Source organism: Orcinus orca, chromosome 1 (assembly GCF_937001465.1).
Source record: "Orcinus orca chromosome 1, mOrcOrc1.1, whole genome shotgun sequence".
In the NCBI taxonomy this organism is placed as follows: Eukaryota; Metazoa; Chordata; class Mammalia; order Artiodactyla; family Delphinidae; genus Orcinus; species Orcinus orca.
The window spans coordinates 174,153,276-174,177,476 of record NC_064559.1 but is presented as its reverse complement, the minus strand read 5'-3'; the positions used below and the strand labels follow the sequence as shown (position 1 = coordinate 174,177,476).

At 53.1% G+C, this 24,201-nt stretch overlaps 1 protein-coding gene across 1 annotated transcript; it reads right to left on the bottom strand.

Moving 5' to 3' along the window:
* Positions 1 to 12,713: 12,713 nt before the first annotated feature.
* Positions 12,714 to 23,961, bottom strand: LOC101283895 (taurochenodeoxycholic 6 alpha-hydroxylase-like). The gene is made up of 12 exons (XM_049708156.1): positions 23,720 to 23,961; positions 20,741 to 20,882; positions 20,058 to 20,102; positions 19,449 to 19,576; positions 18,137 to 18,261; positions 17,609 to 17,763; positions 17,034 to 17,140; positions 16,761 to 16,951; positions 16,533 to 16,666; positions 15,576 to 15,640; positions 15,366 to 15,442; positions 12,714 to 12,974 (listed from the first exon to the last, which is right to left on the bottom strand). The coding sequence occupies exons 1-12, from the start codon at positions 23,912 to 23,914 to the stop codon at positions 12,806 to 12,808; spliced, it is 1,533 nt and encodes a 510-aa protein (XP_049564113.1). The 5' UTR covers positions 23,915 to 23,961; the 3' UTR covers positions 12,714 to 12,805.
* Positions 23,962 to 24,201: the final 240 nt, after the last annotated feature.

Sequence of the window (24,201 nt, the reverse complement as noted above, 5' to 3'; positions counted from 1 at the left end):
CACCCCCTGCCTTCTGACCCGAGTCATCTCAGCCCTGCCCACGCACTCAGTTACATAACCAGGGGGCACAGAGCCCTAGGTCTTAGCTTGGGTCTCCCCAGAATGCAGAGCAGATGACTCACCCCAGAAAATAGGAGTGGTGGGTGGCTGGGAAGAGTGACCAAGGGAGGAGGCAAAGCCAATCGGAGCTGGTTACCCCTGGGGGCAAAGGGCTCAGCCCTGCCGGACCGACCGCTGAGGGACTGTTTACACCACAGTATTGCTTGCCTGGGGCATGGGAGGGGAGGGTATTTGTTTATCCACTAGCTCCTTTTCTTCATTGATCATGTTGGGGTCCAGGGCAGCCCACCCCAGAACATGCCTCAGTGGCATACTGATTATTTTGAATTGAAGTTATTTAAGAAACAGTCCGTATGTAAGGGGGACACTTTGTCTCTTCTGTCTCCCTGAGAGCGGGAAATAAATCTCCCATGTGAAACTTGCCCTCCCTGTACGAGCAGGTAGAAGGATGCCCTTTTCCCCAGAGATAGGGAATTCAGGGCTGAGAGTTCACCTCTTCACTGATTTGCTACCCAAGCCCAAACCTGGCTTAAATCCTTTGCTAATAGAGCACCCAAACCTAAGTTTCTTTGTCCTGTCAATTCCTCTCAAATTCACTGTCTCTTTGTCTAAAAAGCATAAAATCTTTGTCTTGCTTCGGCCACTTCTCAGGCCCTATTTCTATGAGACCTCTGTATGCACGCACGAATCGTATTTGTTTCTTTTTCTCTTGTTAATCTGTCTTGCATCAATTTTATTATTAGTCTAGCCGCAAGAACTCAAGATGCGTAGGGGGGGAAATTCCCCTTCGCCGACAGTCAAATGTTGCCTCAGAGGTGTCAACTGTCTAGTCCAACCAGGTGTGTGCACCTGTGCTGGCATGGCTGTGCAGACCCCTCCGAGTGCCCCACATGGCAGCTGCAGGGATGTCGTAGGGCAGAAAACTGAGAGATATGAGAGAGGTGAGGTGCCAACAGGCTACACCTGTGTGCAACTGGCTGCTGTAGAAACGGTCAGAGCACAAAGGCGAGCAGAGAGGCAGTGAGATGGGGCATAAATGCTGCTGGAGCAGAGGTACCATCATTTGCCCCCTGGAGAGCACAGAGCATTGCCATGATCTCAGAATCCTCACCAAAGCCCCGTGACACCATCTGATTCACTGACAGGGGACAAACGGAGGCACCAAGGGCAGCAGGGTTTCATCTGAGGTCACACAGTGAACCACAGAATGAAACCAGAACCCACATTTCCTGACTCTCACCCAAGGGTCTTCAGTCTAATGGGCTTACACAGAAGTGATCTTCCCAGGAACAGGGTCACCTGGCAGGCAGGGGTGCCTGAGCTCTGGACCCAGGCTCCTGGGAATACTGAGAGAAGTCTTTTTTTTGGGGGGGGGGCAGAACAACGTTAGAATGTGAGCTCCTTGTCTGTCTTGTTTATCATTTTATTTCAAGTACCCAGTGAAACATCTGGCACATAGTAGGTGCTCAATACATACATGTTGGTGAATGAATGAATCAGTTTGATGACTGATAGGAGAAAATTGGCACCACTGCTGGCTCCTCTTCTCTTGTACACAGATCTCCTCTTTGATGTTTATCTTCTCAGGCACTGACAGATCTTTGTTCACTTTTTGTATGTAACTTAGGTCTGCTGGGTTTTATCTGTTCTGCTCCCTCACCTCTTTTTCTCCTCCCATTTGCCAAGACTATTCCCATATTTCCCAGGGATGCGTCTCTTACTCATTTCTTACAGAGTGTTACACAGCTCGCTGTTTTACCCAGAACCTAAAGTACCACACCATCCCAGGTGGAAGGGCTGGGGTCTGGTGTCCTTGGAAGATCAGGGATTCTAAGACAAGTCCTCCTCCATTATGCTGCATCCTTAGCTGTCCCTGTGGCAAAGCCATCCTTAAGGTGGATCAGAACACCTTGGAAGAAGACCCCTCCTCTCTCTGGTCAGAGCCTGCAGAATAACCAGCTTCAGTCCAGCCTAGCCCCTTCACATTCCCCTGCCCTCACCATCTACACACTCCATACTTCCCTCCCCTACTTCTCACACTTTCAGGACCAAGGTACTCAGCCAAAGCAGGATGGGATGGCCCGTGAGCAAATACAGCCCAGGTGGAAGGAGCGGGGCCGACAAAGATCAGGAAGCCCCGGATGCCATCTCCCCTGCCTCCCCCAACTCACTTTGGGCACTGACTGTAGCCCAAAGTGAGTAGCCGTGAAAACCGGCAACGTGCACAGAGCATTGCCATGCTCTCAGGAACCCTACCACCACCCCATGACGAAGGCCATGTGAACAGGAGACAGAGGTGGGCAAGCTCAGAGAAAGGGATGCGTCGAGGACATCAGATGTTTCTGAAACTTTCTCGGTGATTCCAGTGTGCAGCCAAGATGGAGAACTACGGTTCTAGAGACAACTTTTCTTCCCATGAACGTAATCTGATCCCTCCTCTCCCCTATCACGAATCCACACTTAGCACTCACTCTATTTGCCTGACATCCCCGGGAAACTGAGGTAAGTGTCAGGCTGAGGATGGGGTGAGCTCTGGGCTCCCCACTAGGCAGCGGCCACTGGGACCCAGCCACAAGAGGGGCCAAATTCACTGTCTAGAGGGGCACCTGTATGGCATTTCCAATGTATTTTGCCTTTGGTCAATCAACCTTTTCCCCCTTTCTCTTCCCCACATCCCCTACAATAATAGCCAATCCCTTCAAAGTCCATTCAACAAACAATTATTTATTACGTGCCTACTGTATGCTGGGTGCTGGGGAAGAGGAGAGAACCCTGATACAGAGCCTCCCTTGAAGATTTACAGAGCTATGGGTAAGAGTGGGGCGGTGAGGTGGGTGCACGTTGCCCACATTCTCCTGACTCCAGCAAAACTCGGTGCCTGCAGAGCCCTCCAGGGTATCCATCCTTTCACTCATCCACCTGAGCGTGGGTTCACTGAGCGCTTGTGTCTTGTCTGCCTCTGCTCAGCCATGCAAACGAGGGAAAAGACTAGCTCAGTCTCTGGCTTGCAGCAGAATGGGTAGATCTGAGGCTAAGGCAAGCATTCTTGATAAAACAAGACAACTGCTGCAAGGGAAAAAGGGAACAAATCCAAGAAGAGCTGCAGACTCAGTTAGAAGACTGGCTCTCATTTGTGTTTCTGAAGTGGAGGAAGGCTTTCTGGAGGAGAAGAGCTATTGGAAAACATTTGGATAAAGGCAGAGGCTCAATGTCTCCATCCCCTTAACACACATACTATTGGATAGAGGGTTATCTCCAAGCTTTTCTTTACAGTTGACATTTTCTACTGGGCTCTTGAGGACAGAGCCAGTGGGAGCTCCACGGAGGCACATTTTGTCTTCCAAGAATCACACTGCCAAGGTAACCCGAGGGGTAGCGGGTAGGAGTAGGACTTGGGAACTGACTGCTGTCCAGTCGCTGATTCTGGCAACATGGTGACCTCTCTTGGGCTCTAGAAGTGTGGACGGCTGCCAGATTTCAGCCAGGGAGTGGACAGCAGGGTGTGTGACAGATAGACCATGAGTGCTGGGTCGTGCTTCTAGCAGGAGGAGGTATGCAGCACCTCTAAGGCCGTCATCAACTTCCACCCTGCTGGTCCTCCCTCTGATTTCCTCCTCCTGATTGCCCACCCGGGCTCCAGGCCCCTTCCATGCCAGGCCGGCTCAGAGCCACTGCACACACACAGAGGGGGAGATCTTCCTGGAACACACCTCCCACCACCCTTTCTCCTCACCCACTCTGTGGCTTGGAGCACAGAACACTTTCTCCTCTGTCCAAGGCTCCATGTTAACACTTGACATTCCTGTTTCCCAACATGCTCCTCCTTGTGGTTTCGGCTTCACAATAGCCCTAATGTTTTCTTCTCCTCCAAGCTGTGCCCTTCACCATAATCAGATTGTTTCTTGTTCCCTCTTACGGAGCTCTGCCCAAGCAGAGCCTTCATGAGCCCTGGCTTGGGGAAGTAAGAGCTGCTGCTGCCTTGCTATGAGCCTTTGGACAATTCCCTGCCCCTCTCTGGGACCAAGTGCCTCACTCCATCAGTCCAGGGGTCATTGAGCTTGATGATCTCTCCTCATCACCCTGAAAATAATGTTCCCAAGTTCAAGTCTGTACTATGATCTTGGGAGTGGAGTTGGCGTTTTTCTGACCCAAGCTCTCCCTTCTGGGGCTAGAATCTTGCCCCTGAAGGTGCCTCACAAAAAAAGACTTAAGCATCATGAGTCTGGCATAAATGCGAGCTCTCCCCGTGGTCCATGTTGAAGGGGACAGCGGAAGCTCTCTTGCAAGAAAGCACAGGCAAGTTGAGCCTCAGTTTCATGATCTGGAAAATGAGTTTAAAGAGTGAGTACCTATGACCTCCTTGTTGGGGTTAAATGAGATAGTGTGTAGAGAGTGCCTGAAACATCCAAGGTAGCTTATATGAAAAGGTGGTCATTATTATGCTGCTGATTACACCAAGAATTGCCTTCTGGGTGCTCCTCTAAGGAACCAAATAGGGAAACCCATTGCCTCATTTCTTTGAAGCCCACCATCTAGTTTTTCTTCAGTTGAGTTTTGGTAGAAATCAGCCAGGCTGTCTCCTCTGTTGTCTGTGAATTTGAGGGCTGTCGTCTCCGCCCTGTGGAGCTCAGACTAGCCTGGGCGGCTGCCAACAGCAGGGCGTGGTTGGGGTGGGAGCTGGCAGGGTGCCTGGGTTCATAGTATAAGAGAACTTGAGGGCATCAGGAGGCAGGTGGGAACCTGAGTGGCTGCGACTCAAGCCATGGTGCCTGTTTTGCTCTCCCCGAGTCTCTCCCAGCTGAGCCTGTGGGCTTTTGGACTGATCTTGGTCTTAGGCTTCCTCAAGCTCATTCGTCTGCTGCTGGGGAGGGAGATGCTGGCCAGGGATCTGGACAGCTTCCCAGGGCCCCCCACCCACTGACTCTTCGGGCATGCCCTCGACGTAAGTGTCCAGGAGGAGGATGGTGGAAGAAAACGGCCTCCTTACCTTCAGAGAATCTGGCCTAAACCCCTGGGGGCCATGGAGGGAGGCTCTATGCTTGGGCAGAAGAATGGGGTCCTTGGAGCCGTGGTTCCCATTCACCTTTCCCACTGGGTCTCCCCCTCACTCTTGTATTCCAAGCTGGCATCAGGTGGGGGTGGGGGATGGGGCACTCAAAAGCTGGGACCCAAGCGGGCCATCATTCTGTCCCATCATTCTGAGGCCCAAGGTTCAGACAGAGCTCTGCTAAGGACTCGGGGATAACATGGGAAAAATACCCCTGGATAGTCTGATACAGCTAGGCAATCTTGTTTAGAGCTTAACCAGTGTTCTCTTTGTTCTGTGCAGTATAAAGATTCCTTTTTTTAGGGCAAAAAATGGCAGTGAAGGCAGGGACGAGTGGTCTCACCTGAGAGACCTCCGGACCATTTAAACAGTCGGTGACCCCAGAGGTGGGGTCCTCCCTGCCATGCCTATGGACTGGGTCGGGAGCCAGACATCTTCCTGGGATCAGATTCTGACTCGTCCTTCCCACTTATCTCAGGGCAGCGGGGACCACTTTAGCACACATTGTCAGGAACAGCTCTTAGTTTCCTGCCTTCGTGGGGATGGAGACCAGAGTTTTCTGAACACAGGGCAAGGGACAGCTGCATTGGAATCCACTGTAAGAAGCAGATTCCTTGGCCCCCAAGCTCTGAAGACCCTAATTAACATATTGGAAGTAGGAGTCTGAGTTAAAAAACACCCTCAAGTATTTTGATCTGCAGCCAGCGTTGGGAACTCAGGTATAGCTGCCAGAGATTAAGGCTCAGAGAGGGGAATAATGACTTCTACTAGCTCCTGGGTACACTTTTCCCACAAGCAGTCTAGAGAATTTTGCCTTTCCTCCATGATTGACACTAGTGGTGAGCTTTACTGCTGGGTGAGGACTGCCCAGGCTTATTCTTGCCCGTACAAATAACTACCCTCTCAGGATGGCCTGGTAATCGACCTGCATCCTGGAGCCACCCAGAAAAGGACAGGATGGGTCTGGGAGATGAATCAGACCCAGGCTCTGCTCTCAAGGAGCTTACTGTCTAGGGGGGAAAACAGACACCAGAGCCTTCCTTGCCCACAGGCTGTTGGGGTGCCTCACCAGCATTTTGCATCAGCCCCAGGCTTGGTATCTCAGCACTTGTCCCACAGGGTTGTCATCTTCTGTTTACTTGTTCATCTTCCCCACTTGACCATGACCCCTGGAGGATGGAGATCCAGTCTGATTCTTCCCTGTCTCCTCAGGGTCCAGCACAGAGCCTGCCCAGAGTAGGCATCACTGAATGAACAGACGGTGAACGTTAGAGACTAGGGTGGGGTACCGATAGAGGAGACAGTGATGGAGAGGACAAGTGGAGGGGCCAGGAGGTGTTTGGGGGGACTGTGCTAAGTACAGAGAAGTTCCCTTCCTGGGAAGGTTGAGGTCTGACCCTAATGTGGGTATGAGAGACATTTAGGAGATCTTCAATCCCTTTCCTCTCATGTCCCCTCCACTTCTCCTTGCCTCCATCAAAGTGGGATTTGCCATCAGCCTGTGGGCTTCCCTGGGGCAGAGACCTTGCTCCCCCACCCTCATATCAGAGCCAGCTGCCCTCTTCCCCCAGATGCTCCTGTCCCCACCCTGAGAGTGCGTGGAGGACCTGGAACCCAGCTTAGTTCTGGCTTCTTGGCTCTGACACGAGTTAGAGGGCCTTGGCACCAGGAAGGGTGGGCAAGTCCTGGGGGGGTGGTTTCTCTCAGATACTACAAAGGTCTCCTGGGGAACCATGGCGGGCCCAACACCCCTGCGTTCCTCCGGGGATTGTACCTGTGTTCTCAGCTGTGTGGACTTGTGCCGTTTCATTTAGGATGTGATCAGTCCGTACGGCGTAACTGCAAGTTTGATTCTCAGACCTAGTGGTGATGGAAATAGGAAAGGAAGGGCCCCAGGGGCCAGGAAGAACTGTCTATCAGGATTAACTTCTCCCTTCTTGGCCTCCAGTTACAGTCTGTCCTCTACCTGTCAGTCTCCTCAATTCTTAGAATGTGTCACCTTGAGGCAGGGTCATGTCCTAGTCTTCCAGGGCCCGCATCATTCCACTCTGGGGCCCGGGGAGGACCTTGCACATAGTAGGGGCTTAGCCATACTGTTGGCCAGAAGATGGGGCCCCTGGGAGGAGCCCGTGACTCTGGCCTGTATTGGGAAGGGGTAAGGGAGAATGCCAACTTCAAGCCCAGGAAAGGTGATCCCCTGAGATTGTAAAGCCCTCTTCCCTGGCCTTGCTCATTGCTGGGACAGTTCCCTTGACCTTGTGCTAGGTAGTGAAGAGCACTGGTCTGGGGGTGTGGCTTATTTTCACTCAGCAGACATTGATCATGGGCCTTCACTGTGCTTCCTCTCCGTGTTTCCCTTTCCTTGTCAATAGTGTGGAGAAAAGCATTTTTACCTTGCTGGGTTAGAAAAGGATCAAAAGAGATAAAGTACAGGTACCGCCTTCCCGCAGGACCGTGTTGCTCGCAGCCCGGAAAGGCCTGGCTCTGTTGCTGGCAGTGGTGATCTGAGGAAGATGACCTACCTGACCATGTGCCTCAAGGAGAGCTTCCGCCTCTACCCCCCTGTGCCCCAGGTGTACCGCCAGCTCAGCAAGCCCGTCACTTTGTGGATGGCCGCTCTCTACCTGCAGGTGGGATGGGGTGGATTCTGGGTGGAACCGGAGTCCTTGCGGGTGCTCTCTGTACCCTCGCACCAGTGGGGAAGAGCCCAGGCTTTGTGCTTGGCCTGCGTCCAAGTCCTAGCTCCATAAGGTAGGGGTAAATCCCTCTACCTCTAAGCCTCTGCTCTCTCTTCTGTAACTGGGGATGAGAAGGGTCCCTGCCTTACTGGGTTGTCCTCAGGAGGAAAGAGACAATATTCGTCAGGGCTGTCATGTACCACCATGCAGGTTGGGCCCTGAACAACTTCAGGAGGCATCATTCACTTCGGGTACGATGCTGTGCGATGTACAACCCGTATAACCGTGTGTGGTAGCTTTGTAAGGAGTGTTTAATGCTGGGTCTGACACCTAGTAAGCACCAATGAATGGTAGCTGTTACTGCTGATAGCATAATACCATGAACAAGTACTTCCCTTGAGAGTCAGGTAATGGAAAGCAGGAAGTGTGTGATAGTCCTTGCCTGTCCTACCTTGTGGTGGGGTGGGTGCATCAGTCCTTTTTCCCTTTTCCTTTCTACAAATGTCTGTGTCCAGTGTTGTGCTCAGTGAGGGGGCTACAGGAAGTAGGTGTGATGATGATCAGAGGTACTTTGATGTGTTGAGGGTGGTCATGGACTCTCTGTCACTGGCAGTACTCAGGGAGGAGCTGGTACCCAGTTAGGGGGACGTTAGGGGATTCTGGCCCTGTGAGGAGGTGGGCCTGGCTGCCTCATGACCACCTGGTCAGAAGGCCTCTGCTCTGCCCACAGGTAGCCTGATTTCTCTGCACATCTATGCCCACCGTAGGAACAGTGCAGTGTGGCTCGACCCCGAGGTACGCCATCCCCGGGCCCAGAGGTCAGATGGGGTGGGTGGCTACGGGGTCAGCCTGCCCTAGGACCTGGGTATTTAAGCAAGGCCTGTCCCCTCAGGTCTTCGTCCCCCTGCCCTTTTCCCCGGAGAATGTGGTTGGATTTTTGCCTTCATTCTGCTCTCTGCTGGGCCCAGGTAAGGAGAGCCTAACATCCCTGGTCCTCTGAACCAGGGAGGTGAGGATGGAGGATGTCGTTGGGGAGGCATCCTTTGGGGGAACTCTGGGATGAGGGGGACCATGCTGGGTGTGCGGTGACCCTGATGCGGGGGAAGTTCCAGGGACCTTCCTCCTACCATTAGCATAGTCTTGTCCTTGGCAGGTGGGTGGGTGAGTCGTTCCAAGAGAGACCCCCTAAGCCACAGCCCACAGTGTGAACCTTCCTGGTCTGGGACCCTCACCATACTCCCAGGGTCTGTTTCTTAAGCCCAGGTCAATCAATCAATCAGCCAGTTATTCATCCAAAAAGAGCTACTGATTTCTGTTGGTCACTTAGAGCACTGGTTTTCATCACTCTGGACACCCTGTAGCCTGATGTCATTTTGTGCTGCTCATCGCAGGAACTGCCTCGCACAGCAGTTTGCCATGAACAAGATGAATGTGGTCACAGCCCTCTGCTTGCTCTGTTTTGGGTTTTCCCTGGACCCCTCAAGGCCACCCATCCAGATGCCCTGCTCTCCAAGAATGGCATCCACCTCCACCTGAAGCCGCTGGGCCCCGGCTCTGGGAAGTAGATCTGCTGAGAGTAGGGCCCCAGCCAGCCCAGGTTGTGGCCTCTCCCTGGGTGCTGCCATCTCCAAGCTGGGTTGCAGAGTAGCTGTGTTCCCTTGTCTTCCGCAGGCTTGTGGATTAGTGGGGAATAGGCACCTGCGTAGACTGTCACCTTGAGGGCAGTGCCATGTAAACATGTGTGTCTATAAATGCTTACTATGCATGTGTTCCAGAGCTCACTCATTCATTCAACAAACATATGGTGAACACCTATTTGCTTCTAGACTCTCCATTCATCTCCCGTAATTGTCCATCTTTCTAAAATTGACTCAGCGTTTGCTGCAGAAGCTGTGCCTTGGGATTGGCGGTTATGAGCAGGCACTCACTCACTTCACGTGATAGATGGCTGGCTTTCGGGCCTGCCCCTTCACTGAGATCTGTTTCTTTTTTAACTTTGTGTGTATGTTTTTGGAATATAACAGACATAAGGAAAAATTGCTTAAAGCAGAAATACACAAGACAATGAATTTTTTTTAAAAATCATTTATTTATTTATTTTTGGCTGTGTTGAGTCTGTTGCTGCGTGCGGGCTTTCTCTAGCTGTGGGGGCTACTCTTCATCACTGTGCGTGGGCTTCTCATTGCAGTGGCTTTTCTTGTTGCAGAGCATGGGCTCTAGACACTCGGGCTTCAGTAGTTGTGGCACGCAGGCTCAGGAGCTGTGGCTCGTGGGCTCTAGAGCACAGGCTCAGTAGTTGTGATGCATGGGCTTAGTTGCACAGGTGAAGAAATGGTTTCAACAGGTATCATCAGGGAGCAGAGCCCAGTGTCCCAACCATGTCTGGCCCACGGGTGGCTCTCGAGTCTAAGATGTGTCTCCTTCCCTGATCTCTGGATCCTCCGCAGGCCAGTGAGGCAGGACTGAGGAGGCTGTGATCCCACTTAAATACTAAGGGAAGGAACCTGCCAAGATGCTCATCGGGGAGGAGCTTGAGCGGAGGCCTTCTGACTCTGGCCTCTTCTGACTAAGACCCCATGGGTAGAATTGCCTTTCTCTCTGAGGACACGTGTCTGTGGGAGCTCTGGAGCCAGAGGGAAGGAGGAGGCTCCATGTGAGAGGGGAGCTGGGAGCAGCGGGCACCAGAGATGAATTCCACGTAATCCTACCCGCTCGCAAAACAAACCCTGCTGCCTCCTGGGATCCAGAGGCTGTGTGCATGTGTGTGAGCAGAGCGTGCAGTGTACGAGGGGCACATATAGCTGAGGCTGCACAGGGGTGACTGTCTATGTATGTGTCCTGGGGGGTGTGCATAGGAGTGTGGACACAGCTGGGGTTTTTCCTACTGTGTGGAGTGAGCAGGGTCTCTTCTTAGTCACTCTCTTCAGCTCCTGTAAAATCCTGAGATTAGAGCTCACGTCCATGGCTGGCACCCGGAAGACAAAGTCCCCATCGTCCCATGCTCTGAGAGTGACCAGCCCGAGCCCTTCTGCACCACCTAACACCAGGGGACCTGCCAAGCTTCCTGTCCAGGACAGTCCCAGCGAATTCTCCTGCCCCACCCCCGGTCAGGCACAGAGAGTCCTCCTGGCCCCATGTTGGAGCAGAGTGAACTAGCCCTGTGACCTAGGAATGGGGAGGGGACTGGGCCGAAGGTTCCAGCTGCAGGCGGCGGCTGGGGGGAGATGTCCCCTTCAGGAGGCACATGGTCGCATCACAGCACAGCACAGGGCTGCAGCGGGGTCTCGTCTGGCATCCGGGGCCCTGAGTTAGGAAGGGCAGGGGTGGGACGGGAGGAGGACCTGTGTGCAGAAGCAGCAAGAGAGCAGGGCTGGTGTAGAGAGGCTGGTGGAGGAGTGCGAGGGGCCTGGCACTGGTCAGGGTCAGGAGGACCAGTCCCCCCGAGGTCTCCAGGAGCGCCAGGGTTGAAGAAGCCCGTCCTTGCTCAGGGGCTGGGCAGACACGCCGGGGACTGCAAGGGGCTGTCCTGTGGGGTAGGTGCACCGGCTGGTCCTCTGCTTCGGGTCTGACATCCTCTCCCAGCAGCCAAGCCTCGTGCCCAGCTGGTCCTCCCAGACCCTCCTGCACAGTCGCCCGCTCGGGCCTCTGAGGAGCCTGCAGGCCCTGCGTGTAAGGAAGGGCTGCCGGGGTCTGGTGACATGGCCAGCGCTTCTCAAATCTGGGCTGGGCTCTTCTCAAATCTCATTTGGGGTGAAGGATTGGCTTCCTGAGGCCCTCGCGCTGAGCCAAGTCTGTAAGGCTTCTTTGCTCAGGGCAGGATGGGCTCTGGCTGGGCCCCTCTAAGGATATAGCAAGGAAGCTACCACACAACAGCAGGGAGGCTCCTTCCCCGACGGGTGCCCAGGGTGAGCTTCTTCCCTCTGAGCCTTTGGAGACGAGCCCTTTCTCCTGACTCAGCTGCCGTGGGAGCCTCAGGTGACAGGCGGGTTGTGGGGCGTGAGGGACCCCAGAGTGTGAGGCTGCAGGGGCGCTGGGACACGCTTGTCCTGCTGGGGTTCTGGGCCCACAGACCAGGGGTCATGTCCCCTCCTCGTCTCCTCTGCTTTCCCTCCCCTTCTCTCTCTCTTTCATTCGGTCCAGCTCCTTGCAAGGGAAGACACACACGCTCCATATGACACTGTGAATTTATCCAGGGAGTGGGAAAGAGGGGAAGCCAGGTGAGTGACAAATGGGCAGACCCGTAACACACGGGAGTGATCGGGGGCCCAAGGCGATGGTAGTCACGCGGGACTTAGCAGCTACAGTAACGGCTGCCCAGGGTGTCCGTGTCCTAATCCCCGGAACTCAGAGCAAGCCTGTTTTATCTGAGTGGGCCTGCGTAATCACAAAGGTCTGATGAAAGAGAAGGTGATGTGAAGACAGAAGCAGAGGAACATTTGAAGAAGCTGATGGATTTGAATATGGAGGAGGGCCCAGGAGCCAAGGAATGCAAGGATTGCAGCTCTAGATGTGGGAAAAGGCAAAGAGAGGGATGCTCTCCTACATCCCTGCACCGGGGGCCCTGCCAACACCTTGGCTGTGTCCAGGGAAACCCACTTCCGGCTTCTGACTCCAGAGCTGTCAGAGAATAACTCTGTGTTGTTCGAAGTCCCTAAAGCTGTGGTCAATTATTTTAGCAGCAAAAGGAAGTAAATTCAGGGACAAACAGTCAGGCAGAAGGGGCAAAAGACAAGGAGAGAGTAGACAGACTGGAGGAGGGCAGGCGATCAGGGTTTAGGTGGACAGTCAGAGGCACAGGTGGGTCAGAGACAGATGGAGAGATAAGCAGATAGGGAGCCTGGAGAAAGGTGAGAGGAGGAGGGCAGAACGTCTGACGGGCAGGAGGCAGGAGATGAGGTAGGCCGGGCAGGTGGGCAGATAGAAGCAGGAAATGGGCACAGAGGCAAGGACGGGAGAGAGTGACAGCGAGACAGGTTGGCAGGCAGGGGCCCTCAGAGCTCATCCTTGTCTCCAACAAGCATTACAGGAGCTTCCTGAGCTGCAAGTGGATCCCATTCTTGGGCTTCAGCACAACTCTTGGAATGGGAACAGGGACCCTGGAGGGATCGGGTGCCAGCTCAAAGCGAAGCAAGGTCAGGGCCACGGCCACCTTCATCTCATTCATGGCAAACTGCTTCCCGATGCAGTTCCTGGGTCAGGGAGGGAAAAGGAAGTGAGCAGAGGCTTCTAACCCCTGCCGGGCACAGGGCATTCAGGGCTCGCCTCCACGTGGCCCAGCCCCGATCCCTTCCTTAGGGTTCACACTGAACGTGCCGCCCAAGCCTCGGTCCACCCTCTCCCCCTGACCCTTACAAAGGCCACCTCTCTCCAGGACTAGCTCCTAACTCCTACTTCTGCTCTCAGCTCTAGCAAGTCCTATTGGGGAAGGTCTGCCTTCTAAGCCACAGGGTCAAGTCACGTGAATCAGTAAATGTGAATTAGTACTTTGTTCACTCGTCCACAGGCAGTTTCTGCTTTCAGGCCAGGCCAGGGCACTGTAGGGGGGTGTGGGCAACTCTCGGGCCCTCACTACCCATGGCAGACAAGCAGGGGCCCCAGTCCCCAGACAGGACAGGACGGAGTTGTGTAAGGAAGTCAGGATGGCAACCAGGCTTCTTGGAGGGGCCACGGGTTAGCGCCCCTCGACCTGCTGGACCACTTGCCTCCCAGTTAATGCTCCGGCCTCCTGTCTCCCCGCAGCCCCTCAGTCAATCCGCCCCTGGAGCCTTCCCATTCTACTCCAGCAAGGCCCCTCCTCCCATCCCGTGGGCTCTTCACTGGCCTTTCCAGTCTCCTTGCCTCCCGTCCCTCTACTGCAGCCACGGTGGCTCGGGGCCTGCTGCGCCCTCCATCACAGGGATGACACGTTGTGGGCCTCAGCTGGCGTCACAGCGCTCTCTGGGCTGCTCCTCACTCACCTCGCACCTGTCCAGCCCCTCTTCCTCATTCCACTGCTGTTGAGGTCCCCTCCCCCCGCCTCTGCCGGCCGCATGCTCAAGACTCAGTCTAGTGACCACCTGGCCTCCCGCCTCTGCCGCCTGCGCCTCTTTCTCCCACATCCCCAAGCAGCTTTAGTGTTAACTCAAGGACACATCATCGTCCCGTGACCAGACAGTGCCAGAAATATGGAACATTCCACAATCTGCTCAGTGAATGAATGAGTGAAAGAGTGGAAGAATGCATGATGTCTGTCTTGTAAGGCCAACGTACTGACCACTACACTATGGAAACGTCGCATGTCTGTCTTGAATAGCGGTAGTTGTCTCTTGACTGTGAACTCTCAGAGCAAGGAAAGTTCCTTTCGTCTCTGTGTTCCCATCTTGTAATATATGGTTTGGCACACAGAGGCAGGCTTAATAAATAGCTTTCTATTTGAACAAAGTTAATTGAATTGAAAAAAAAAAAAGGAGTGGATTAAAATTAAACATTAATTCTGACCTCAGAATTGAGTTGCCAGGTACCCCCTGTCCTCTGGTGGCAGCCGCATGACCTGCAGCCAATGTCTACGAGGAAGAACAGGACCCTGGCACAGATCAAATCCTAGAGCAAATTCCGGGAACGTGTTGCCCAAGCCTGTTCTGTGAAGGTTGATTCACCGACTGAAAATTTCACAGAATTACAGGCTCAGAAAAAACTTGGATTACTAAGTAGTTCCAAAGTTATGGAAGTTACTATTTCGGAGGGGATCTGTAGCCGTTGAAGGTTTTCACAGCAGTCATTGTGGAGTGTATCATCCAGGTGAACAGCTATTTCATGTGTGCTTTGTATTGTACACGGCAGGAACCTCTCAAATGCGTGTGTCCAACACAAAACAGTGAGTTTTCTCTCAAAAGCACTTGATTGCCTTCAATTTCATCCTTTTTTGCCAAAATTAGACTCTGTAGATTCTGGGACTATGGTATATAATCCCCACTACATATATAGAATTTTGGCAACCAGAAATGGTGTCATGTTTATATGAATATGCAGTCACAACTGTTAGGTTTGACTACAGAAAGAGAAAAGACACATGTGGCTATGTAACTTTGTTCAAACGGCAACTGTAAGTGATCACATACATGGTTTGAAGCCTCAGGAGAAGAAAAGCAGCTGGAAATCTAAATCCATGCAAACACAACTGATGATACAGTCAGAGGTGGATTGTTGAATTATGTAGAAAAGGCAGTGGGCTGGACTAGAAATGTGTGAAGAGAGAAAACTATCTTTAAAGATGACTGATAATTGTGGAAAGCAAACATCTGAAGTTTACCTTTCATGAAAAATTCTAAAGCTGAAAAGTCATACTCCTAAAGTGAGGAAAACCCTGGAATACTTTGGAACAGCCACGGCCATGGCAATGTGGCTGGTCGTTGCGGAAGTCAGGAGGTCAAGGTCTCCGTGGCGTGCCCTGAAGGCCTTCTTGTACATGGGGACACACGCCTCCTTCTCAAAACGTCAACATACAGGGACATAACTGCATACACCACATATGAATGTAGACAGTCACACACATCAGGTAGCACCCAGTGACACCTCGATGCCCCAGGTACAGAAGGCCTCACCTGGATCCTCCTGAGAAGGGCAGGAAAGCATGGCTGTGTTGAGAAGAACCTGGTGCAAACCGGGATGGGTCAAACACCTGCAGAGAGCACCGGGGCCAGGACAGGTGGGATCAAACTCCTTGCACCAATCCACCAGGGGACAAGAATCCCCGAGGGGAGCAGGGGAGGTGCTGGTCTGGAGAAAGCATTCCATCCCCTCCTCCATCATACCTCTGGGTTCGGCCACACCTTCGGGTTGTGGTGAAGCCCATAAAAGAAGAGGGAGAGCGGGACTCCTGTGGGGCAGGGAGGAGAGAGAGAAGACTGATGGTACCCATGGTAACAGGGGCAATGTGCACAAAAGGCCCAGGAGCCACCATGAGAGCTACCCTCCATCCCTCTGAATGAAATGGTGCTCTTGCAAGACAGGTGGGCTGGAGGTGACAAAGCACATGAGCACAGATTAGGAGCAGGTAACCATGGCCAGGACTGAGAAGGAAAAGAATTGGAGGCTTAGTATCAGGATCGCCTCACATGAAAACTCACAGTTATCAGATGCCATCATGAGCCCTCGGGGAAAGTGCATTAACTCATCTAATCCTCACAGCAGCCCTCAAGGAAGGCACTCCTATCCGCATGTGCAGATGAGGCACCTAAGCTTCTGAGAGATTAAGGGACGTGACCATAATCCCACAGCTAGGAGGTGGCAGGGCTGGGATTCAGACCCACTGGGAGGTGAGCCAATGGGTGGTCTCCAACCATGGCAGGGCTCTCAGACCTGATCATCAGCTGCTCTCGGCCATCCACCTGAGGGCTCCTCAGAGACTGGACCAACTGACCCATGACAATGGATTCTCTGAGCTCCCTCATTTACTTAGACCCCATATGGAAAGAACAACATCTCCACCTGCTTCTCTCTTAAGCCTTGATGTCTCAAGGAATTCGAATTTTCAGGCTCTATTACAAGACCACCTTCAGGGTCTAGCATTTGTTTACTGAGCTTTTGCTGTGTTCAACTTCTATGTCAAGCATTTTACAAAACTTGTCCAAACTACAGAGTAAACATTAATTATCTTAAGGTGGAAACGAGTCAGAGCATCTCAGAACTGGGAAAGCACATGTGGATTTCTGATCTCCCAGGTGGTCATGCAGAGTGCTTAGTTCAGTGGGTATGGGTGAAGCTCATACCTGCAGGTAAGGAGCGTCCATCAGGGAAGGTGATGGGCTTGCTCAGATCTCTGAAAATGAACGGCACTGGTGGATAGAGTCGCAGTGCCTCCTTGATGCACATGGTGATGTAGGGCATCTGTTCCAGGTGGTCCCTGAAAGGCAGCCCATTTGAGAGCGGCAGAGCCAGACAAGCAGGGGTCCTCCACTCGCGGAGGGGCGAGGTCCTCCCACCTGCTGGGCACTCACCAGGTGATGGATGCGCCATCCCCCAGGAGGCTCTGGATCTCTTCCCGGCACCTCTGCTGATGCTCAGGGTGGGAGGCCAGAGCATAGAGGGTCCAGGAGATGCCACTGGCTGTGGTGTCGTGACCCTCAAACATGAACGTGTCCACTTCGGCACGGAGCTCCCTGTCAGACAAGCTGCTCCCATTCTCCATCTGCGGAGGCAGGGAGAGTGCAGGGTCTGCCCTTCCTCTGTGCTTCTGGGCAAAGCCTCAGGCCTCTCCTGCCCACACTCACTCTGGCGAAGAGGAGGATGTCCAGGAAATCCAGGTGCCTCTTGCTCCTCACCTTCTCCAGCTCTCCCTCCTTCTGCAGGTGAGCCTTCCTCATCTTGATCACTCCATCTGTCCCAGAACAGTGGTTCCCAGGCAGAGCTGAGGGCTCCTGGGGGCTCAGATGCAGCACCCACTGTACCCCTATCTGCCCCTCAGGCCCAATCTGGGTACCAGGTGGATGAGGACGAGGGTGGGAATGGGCGCACATGTCAGGGCAGAGAGCTCCAGCATCGTCTGATCCAGGTGGGGAATCCCCTCAATAGCACAGCCCATGGAGGCTCTGCCTGGATGATGCTGGGAGGGGGTCTCATTCCACCGTCAGCAACGTGGTGACACATGTGTCTCCCTGCACCTCACCTGACACCCTGACGTCTCGGGTCCCAACCCCTGCACCAGGAAGTACCCAGTGTGGGTGTGTGCCAGCCCCTGAAGAGGAAGCAGGAGTCTGGGCCCTGCCTGAGGGGTCAAGGCCAGGCCCTTTTACATGTGCATGATGGGGGTGGGTGGGCGGGAGATGCCCAGAAGGATCAGAAGAACCTGTGTGTTGATGGGTGAGCTGACAGGCGCGGTGGCTCCAGCGGCCTTCAGGGCTCAGCCTGTAGATGATGTCGTTCTGGTAGAAGATATTCCTCACCCGGGAAAAACTCAGATTGCTGAGGTCCTTGATGGCTTGGATGTAGGATTGGATTTTCCTGAAGGGAGAGGATGCAGAGGAGACTGGATTGGAGGGAACCTCTGACCTGGAGACGGAGTGGGGCTCCGGGTGGGGATTCCTCAGTCAGTGGGGACAGGCAGCACTGAAGCTTTGTCATTTCTGCCTTACAGCCCTGGAGGCACTTAGTCCTTTACAAGTGGCCTGAGCAGCCAGGCTTCTCCCTGTGCAGGAATCAGGGACCTGTGACTGAGGCAAGGTTGGTCTGGGTGGAATTTGACTGTGGTCCATGGCTCTGTGCAGAATATTGCTTTTAGAGCTCATAAGTGTCCACGCTGCCCTAACTGCTTCTCAGGTAAGTCCTCCCCAGCTGGTGAGAACAAGGACCCTGCCGTTGAAAGGTTGTCACTGACCTGTCTGTCTGGATGCTGCCCTGGTGGCTGAAGGCGCACTTCATGATGGTGTCCAGGGTCATCAAGGAGACGTGTCCAAGGACCTCCAGATGTGAGTCCAGGCTGACGAGCTCCTCCCACTTGTCCTGTGGTGGGAGGGGTACATTGACCCTGCTCTGCTCTCCCAGAAGGCCTGTGCTGACAAGGCCGGGCTCTCTCTCTGTCTCTAAATCTTCGGAAGAGATTTCCTCACTTTCTAAGCAGATGTGTTTTAGCAATTTAAGGCTGTAACACACACATGTAATGTGACGTCTATTTTCTCAGAATCTTTTATTATATAATTAATCATGTTCTCTCATAATATTCTGTATTAGTTCCAAAGTTTAGGAACAAGTGTTGATCATAACCACCTTATGGGAGGCCAGAAAACATAGCTTCTCAGGGAACAAATGTGGAGTCTTTTGTGTCCTGAGATTGGAACCGGACAGGTGATGCCCAACACTAGTATGCAAATATTTCAAGGCAAGGAAAAGCTTATGGGGCTCTATTGGGGCTCCTAGGAAGGGACATGAGGTACTTCAATTCCTTTTATTCATTTCATGTTAGCTGAGACCAGGTGGTGCCCAGTCCGGATGAGAGGTGATGCTTGTGAAGACCCAGCTCTCTGCATGTAAACCTGGCCTCATTTCCTCCCATGAGTGGCTCAATTCCATGCAGAGGCCCTGGACTCCATGCCAGAGTCTATCTGAGTGACATCCTAGGATGCCCACTCTACCACTGAAGCTGCCATTGTCCAGGGCAGCCAGGGGCAGTTTGCACTGCTGTCCAGGGGAATGACCCTTGCTCTTTCCTTTGTGTTGAAGATGTGGAGATGAGAGGAGAGTGGACTCTCAATACACCATGGCCTTGCTTTCCCTTTCCTTGGATCCAAGCTGGTGCTGGGATACCCCTCTGTCCCATCCAGTTTTGGTGAGCACTGTCTCAGAGTACGTTCTGAATGCATAATTCCGGGGGCTGTGTCTGACGGATGCCTGAGGGACACAAGTGTTTGAGAGTGGACTTTTTTTTTTTTTTTTTTTTTTTTGCGGTACGCGGGCCTCTCACTGTTGTGGCCTCTTCCATTGCAGAGCACAGGCTCCGGACGCGCAGGCTCAGCGGCCGTGGCTCACGGGCCCAGCTGCTCCGCGGCATGTGGGATCCTCCCGGACTGGGGCATATCCCCTGCATCAGCAGGCGGACTCTCAACCACTGCGCCACCAGGGAAGCCCCTGAGAGTGGACTTTGTCAGCAGTGCTGGATATGAGTGGGTCCAGGTGACGAGGGATAGACTCACCAGCATTGCTCGGACAGAGTCGGCCATGAGATCCACGTAGGGCTTCAGGATGTCATAGTGGAAGGCTGGGGTCAGCATCCGCCGGTGCTGGAACCACGTCTGCCCCTCCAACACAAGCAAACCATTCCCTGGGCCACAGATGGGTGTGTGTGTGGGTCGGGGAGCCTGGATCAGAGGGACGACTGGGCACAACTTGGGAGGAACCAAAGGTGTCAGGAAAAGACACACCATGGGCAAAGGTAGGAAAGGCCAGTACAGTTCAGGAATGTGAATTTCCAGAATGGCTGGTCCATAGGATGTGATTATGACAGCTGTGAGACAGAGGTTGAAGAAGAGTAGGGGGGCAGGTGATAGAAGGAATTAGTTAATAGTCAGGCTGAGAACATCGCAGAGGACTGAGAAGTGATGAAGAAGAGGCTGAGCTTCAGGCGGGCTCTCAGCACCATTACAAAGGGTGAGAGTTTCACTGGAAGGAGAGAAAATGAGGCTTGACTGAGAGATGAGGTGGTGACAGGGTGCCTGGTACCCGTTGTTCTCCATTAAGCAAAGAGATAGCTCTTGGTAAACCTAACTGGTGGGTGGACTGCAGTTGTATTTAAATGTACTTACCAATCCAGGGGATCAGCATTCTGTAGGAATCGTGAGACTTTGGGTCTGAAAGGGAAGGAAGGGAAGTGGAGGGCACCGAACAAGGCAGGCAGCCCCCAGAGCAGCTGTGGCACCTTCCATTCCTCATGCTGGTCAGCTGGCAGTCTGTCTCTAGCCACCTCCCTCTTGCCTCCCATCCCTGACTCTCTCTGTCCTGATGGTCACTGTGGGCCCAGGAAGGCAGACTCAGTGTCCCAGCAGCAGAACACCCACAGGACTAAGACGGTGAATCGGCAAGAAAGATAGGCTCTGCTCAGCGCCACAGAGTAAGAAAGGAGCCTGTGGGTTTCTACAGTTTGTGGTGGTTTGGCCATTTCATGACCCAGGACAGGCAACAGTGAGAGGTGCCAAACCTACATCAGTGTGGACAGGGAATTGTCTTCCAGACCTGGGATCATCTCAGTTGGGTTAAAACAAGAAAGAAAGTAAGGCAGGAAAGAGAAGCCAGCCCCACCCAGGTGCTGAAGCACTCACTGTACGTGAGTAATGCTGGCCTTAGTCTGGCTTGTGGGCTGCAAGGACGGCTGGTAGGGAGCCAGGTACCGATGGCTGTAGTGCCAGTTTCTTCTGGAATTTCACAGATCCAGGGCCATGTACCCGAGAGGGAAGATTTTCTCCTGCTGGGATGTGGGTTTCCCTCTCACCTGATCTCCCCAGGACCGCCTTCATGTAGTCAGGGTCATAGATCAACACCAGGGCTTTCGTCCCCCACAGCCAGCGAGCACAGGCACTTGGGTACTTCTGTACCCACTTCAGTAGGGGTTGCAGCTCGGTCTCGTCTTGGAACTGTCCCCAAGGGAAAGATAAATCAATAAAACCCTTCTCTGAGTTCCAGTGCTGGAGTGGGGGTACAGGGCAGGATGGGTACAGGGAGATCGTTCTGGATCGATCAGCAGAACTAGGAGTTTGGAACTATTTCTTCTGACCTGGGCTCTGCCCCAGACCTGCTGGCTGTGCACCTTTGTCCTAAGACAACATTCTGTCCCCTTGTTGGGTAGAGCCCTGGGCCACCAGTACGAACTGCCTACAGAAACTTACATCAGGGATTCACTCCCAGCCGTAGAAAACTTTGGGAAGTGATTCGTACAACATTTGCATGAGGAATTTATGATAATTCGTATCACTTGGTAAGTAGTTTTGTCATGTAATTTTGTTTATTTAGAGAATAAAATATATTATAAAAATTAAATTTATAAATTAATTTCATTTTGCTATACTGGTTGTTATATATTTTCAGTAGTACCCCAGCATACATATAAATGTTTGTTAATTTGAAAGAGTGTCGGATGTATATGGATAAGTGAGAAAAATTATATACTAAATTGTGTTTGTATCATATATTTTACATATTGAGTGTGTACACAGATTCTGGATGTATATATGGAAGGTTTTGATATGTGGATTATTTTATCCCATTTTCATTTACCAGTGTCCAGAAACTTGTGTACACTTTCCACCACCTAAAGGAATCTCCTGAAACTCCTCAGTGTGGACCACAAAGGCCCTTGCTTTCTGCATTTACCCTCTCTATTCTTGCCTCCTGCTGGGCTGGTGAGTCCACAGGACCCATTGCTCTGCCCCCAAAGATGCTGCTGCCTGTGCGCCTTGCACTGGTCCCACCTGCTCACACTTCTAAGCCTCTGCCCAGGTTCTTTCCTCTACCTGGTGTGCCCCTCCTCTTTGCCACAGAGCAACTGCCTCTCCTTAACCTTGCAGATTCAGCTTCGTTTTATCAGCTCTGGATTTCTCGTCAACATTTGGTCCTAGGCATGTTCCATGCAGTCACCTCATCTTTAATTTAATGGCTTCTGTGTAACTCAAAGCAACCATCCGCCACTTGGGTATCTAATCTCTGCCTGCATCCTTCTACCATCAGGACTCACCAGCTCTGAGGCAACTTGCCTACTGTGGGATGGGTTCCTTCACTGAGCACGTATTTACTGAGCATCTACTATGTGCCAGGCACTGGTTTAAGGCACTGAATGAGGATGTGGCTGTAGATGCTTGTCTGTTTGGAGCCTCCAGGAGGAGACAGCGAGATTGAGGACGTGACAACCCTAGGGGCTCATGAATGTGTGATGGAGGGAAGACCAAGCCTCTGGGGAAGCTTTGGGGAAGGGGCCCTAACTCAGATCTGGACATTAGAAAGCTCTTTGTCATGCATGTACTCATTCATTGAGTCATCATTTACCCAGATGCTCTCAGGTTATAAAGATGAACCAGAGGAAGGCTCTCCCAGAAGGAGCTCACAGCTATGACACTGCAGACAAAACTAGTGGAATCCGGTTAGCACTGCTTTATGAGAAGGACAGCCAAGGGAAGAAGGGTTGTCCCCTCCGCTCCTGGGAGACCCGGAAAGACATCTTGGAGGAGGTGGCTTGGAGTTGGGCCTTTGTAGACAGACATATGAGGGACAAGATCATTCCAGGTAGAGGGTACATGGGAGCAGAGTCCCAGAGGCCAGAATGCCCAGGCAGGCGGGGAGGATGCTGAGTAACCTGGGGTGCTGGAGATTAGGAAGGAGAGGGGAGAGAGGTACTGGGCCAGCCCACGTGGGGCTCGGGCTGTTTCCGGTTCCCGTCTTTGGCTCCACTCTACTCTAATCACGCTGCAGAGAAAGGGAGGCCTCAGCTCTCTGCAACCCCTGATTTTCTCCCAGCATTTGTTCAGTCCACAAACCCTTGATGAGCCCCTCTCCACATGGCCCCTGGCGTGGCTCTGAGCCCCCCGCCGACCAGGCTAGTGCTGCCAGTGCTGGGTGGGTAGGCGCTGCCCCTGCCCAGCCTGCAAGCCGCTCCTTCCCTCCTTCCTGTCCCTCCACACACTGGCTGGGCAGGCTCCGTGCAGGGTGCTGGGGGTGAGGGGGATTTCACGCTCGGTTCCGAGAGCACATAGGCCACTGAGGGAGGACACCAGGCGGGCGACCTCACCCTGCGGATGCTGCAACTCAAATGTCAGTTCTCCTTACCTGGCATCATCCTGGGAACCTCGCTCATGTGTGCCAGCAACTTGTCAGGGTTTAAGCACCGAAATCAGGAGACTGGAAAATTCCTCAGTCTTAAACCGAGCCAGTTTGTCCCTACAGCTGACGTAACCCCCACCCAGCAGGTGGGTCTCTTTTCCTGTCACCTGACACCTTCTTAGATTCCTGTCTGTCATCTCCACGGACAGTGAGCCCACAGGGCAGCGTCCATCAGACTGATGTCTGTGCTCCCAGGCAAGCTCAGGGCCAGGCAGAGAGGATGCGATTGAGGGATGGGGCAGGGAAGCATCTAGAAGCCTGTTCTATGAGAACAGCTGAAGCTGCTCAGCCTGGAGACGGGGGAGACTCAGGAAGGAAGAGCCACTGTCCTCAAAGTGCAGGGCTGCCAGGACAGCCTGCAGATCTCCCTAAGGAAGGAGTGTCTGATAGACCCAAGGACACCAGCATGGGGTCCTGGGAGGGAGGGAGCTCCCCGGACTGGGATGAGGAGCCAAGACCTGAGAGGTAAGCTGGGTCCTTTTGTGAGGCCACGTGCTCGTCCCACAACAAGGCTTCGTCCCATGGGCTTGCTCACCAGGACCATGGTCTGAGAGCCCCGGCCCTCCCTGCCCTCCCACTTCCCCGTCCCACTCCATCCTACCTCCTGCATGTGCCCATAGAGCCAGTGGGAAGGAGGAGACGGGAACTGCTGGAGGGCTTTGAGCAGCCACTGTCTGTGCAGGTAGAGCTGTGCTGCCTTGAGCAGAAGCAGAACCAGGCCGAGCAGGGAGGCCACCTGCAGGAGCCCAGAGACACCGCCCAGGGCTCTGGGGGTGCTCAGCACAGAGACACTCATGGTGCAGCGGCTTCTGGATTGCTGACTGTCCCTGAAGGTGGCTGACCTCCCCTGAACACCCAGCCTGGTCAGGGAGGCTTGCCCCGCCCACCTGGGTGAGGGTGAAGGTGAGGACAGAGCTCAGACCTGGGCCTCCCGAGTTGTCTTTTGTTTTTTTTTTTTTAATTTAAACCAATATCTGTTACAAAATGTAAGTAATATAAAGAGACGATAATATTTATAAATAGAAATGGGAGTTTAGGTTGTAGCAGGATCCTGCAAACTATCACGTGCTTACTTTTTAAAAA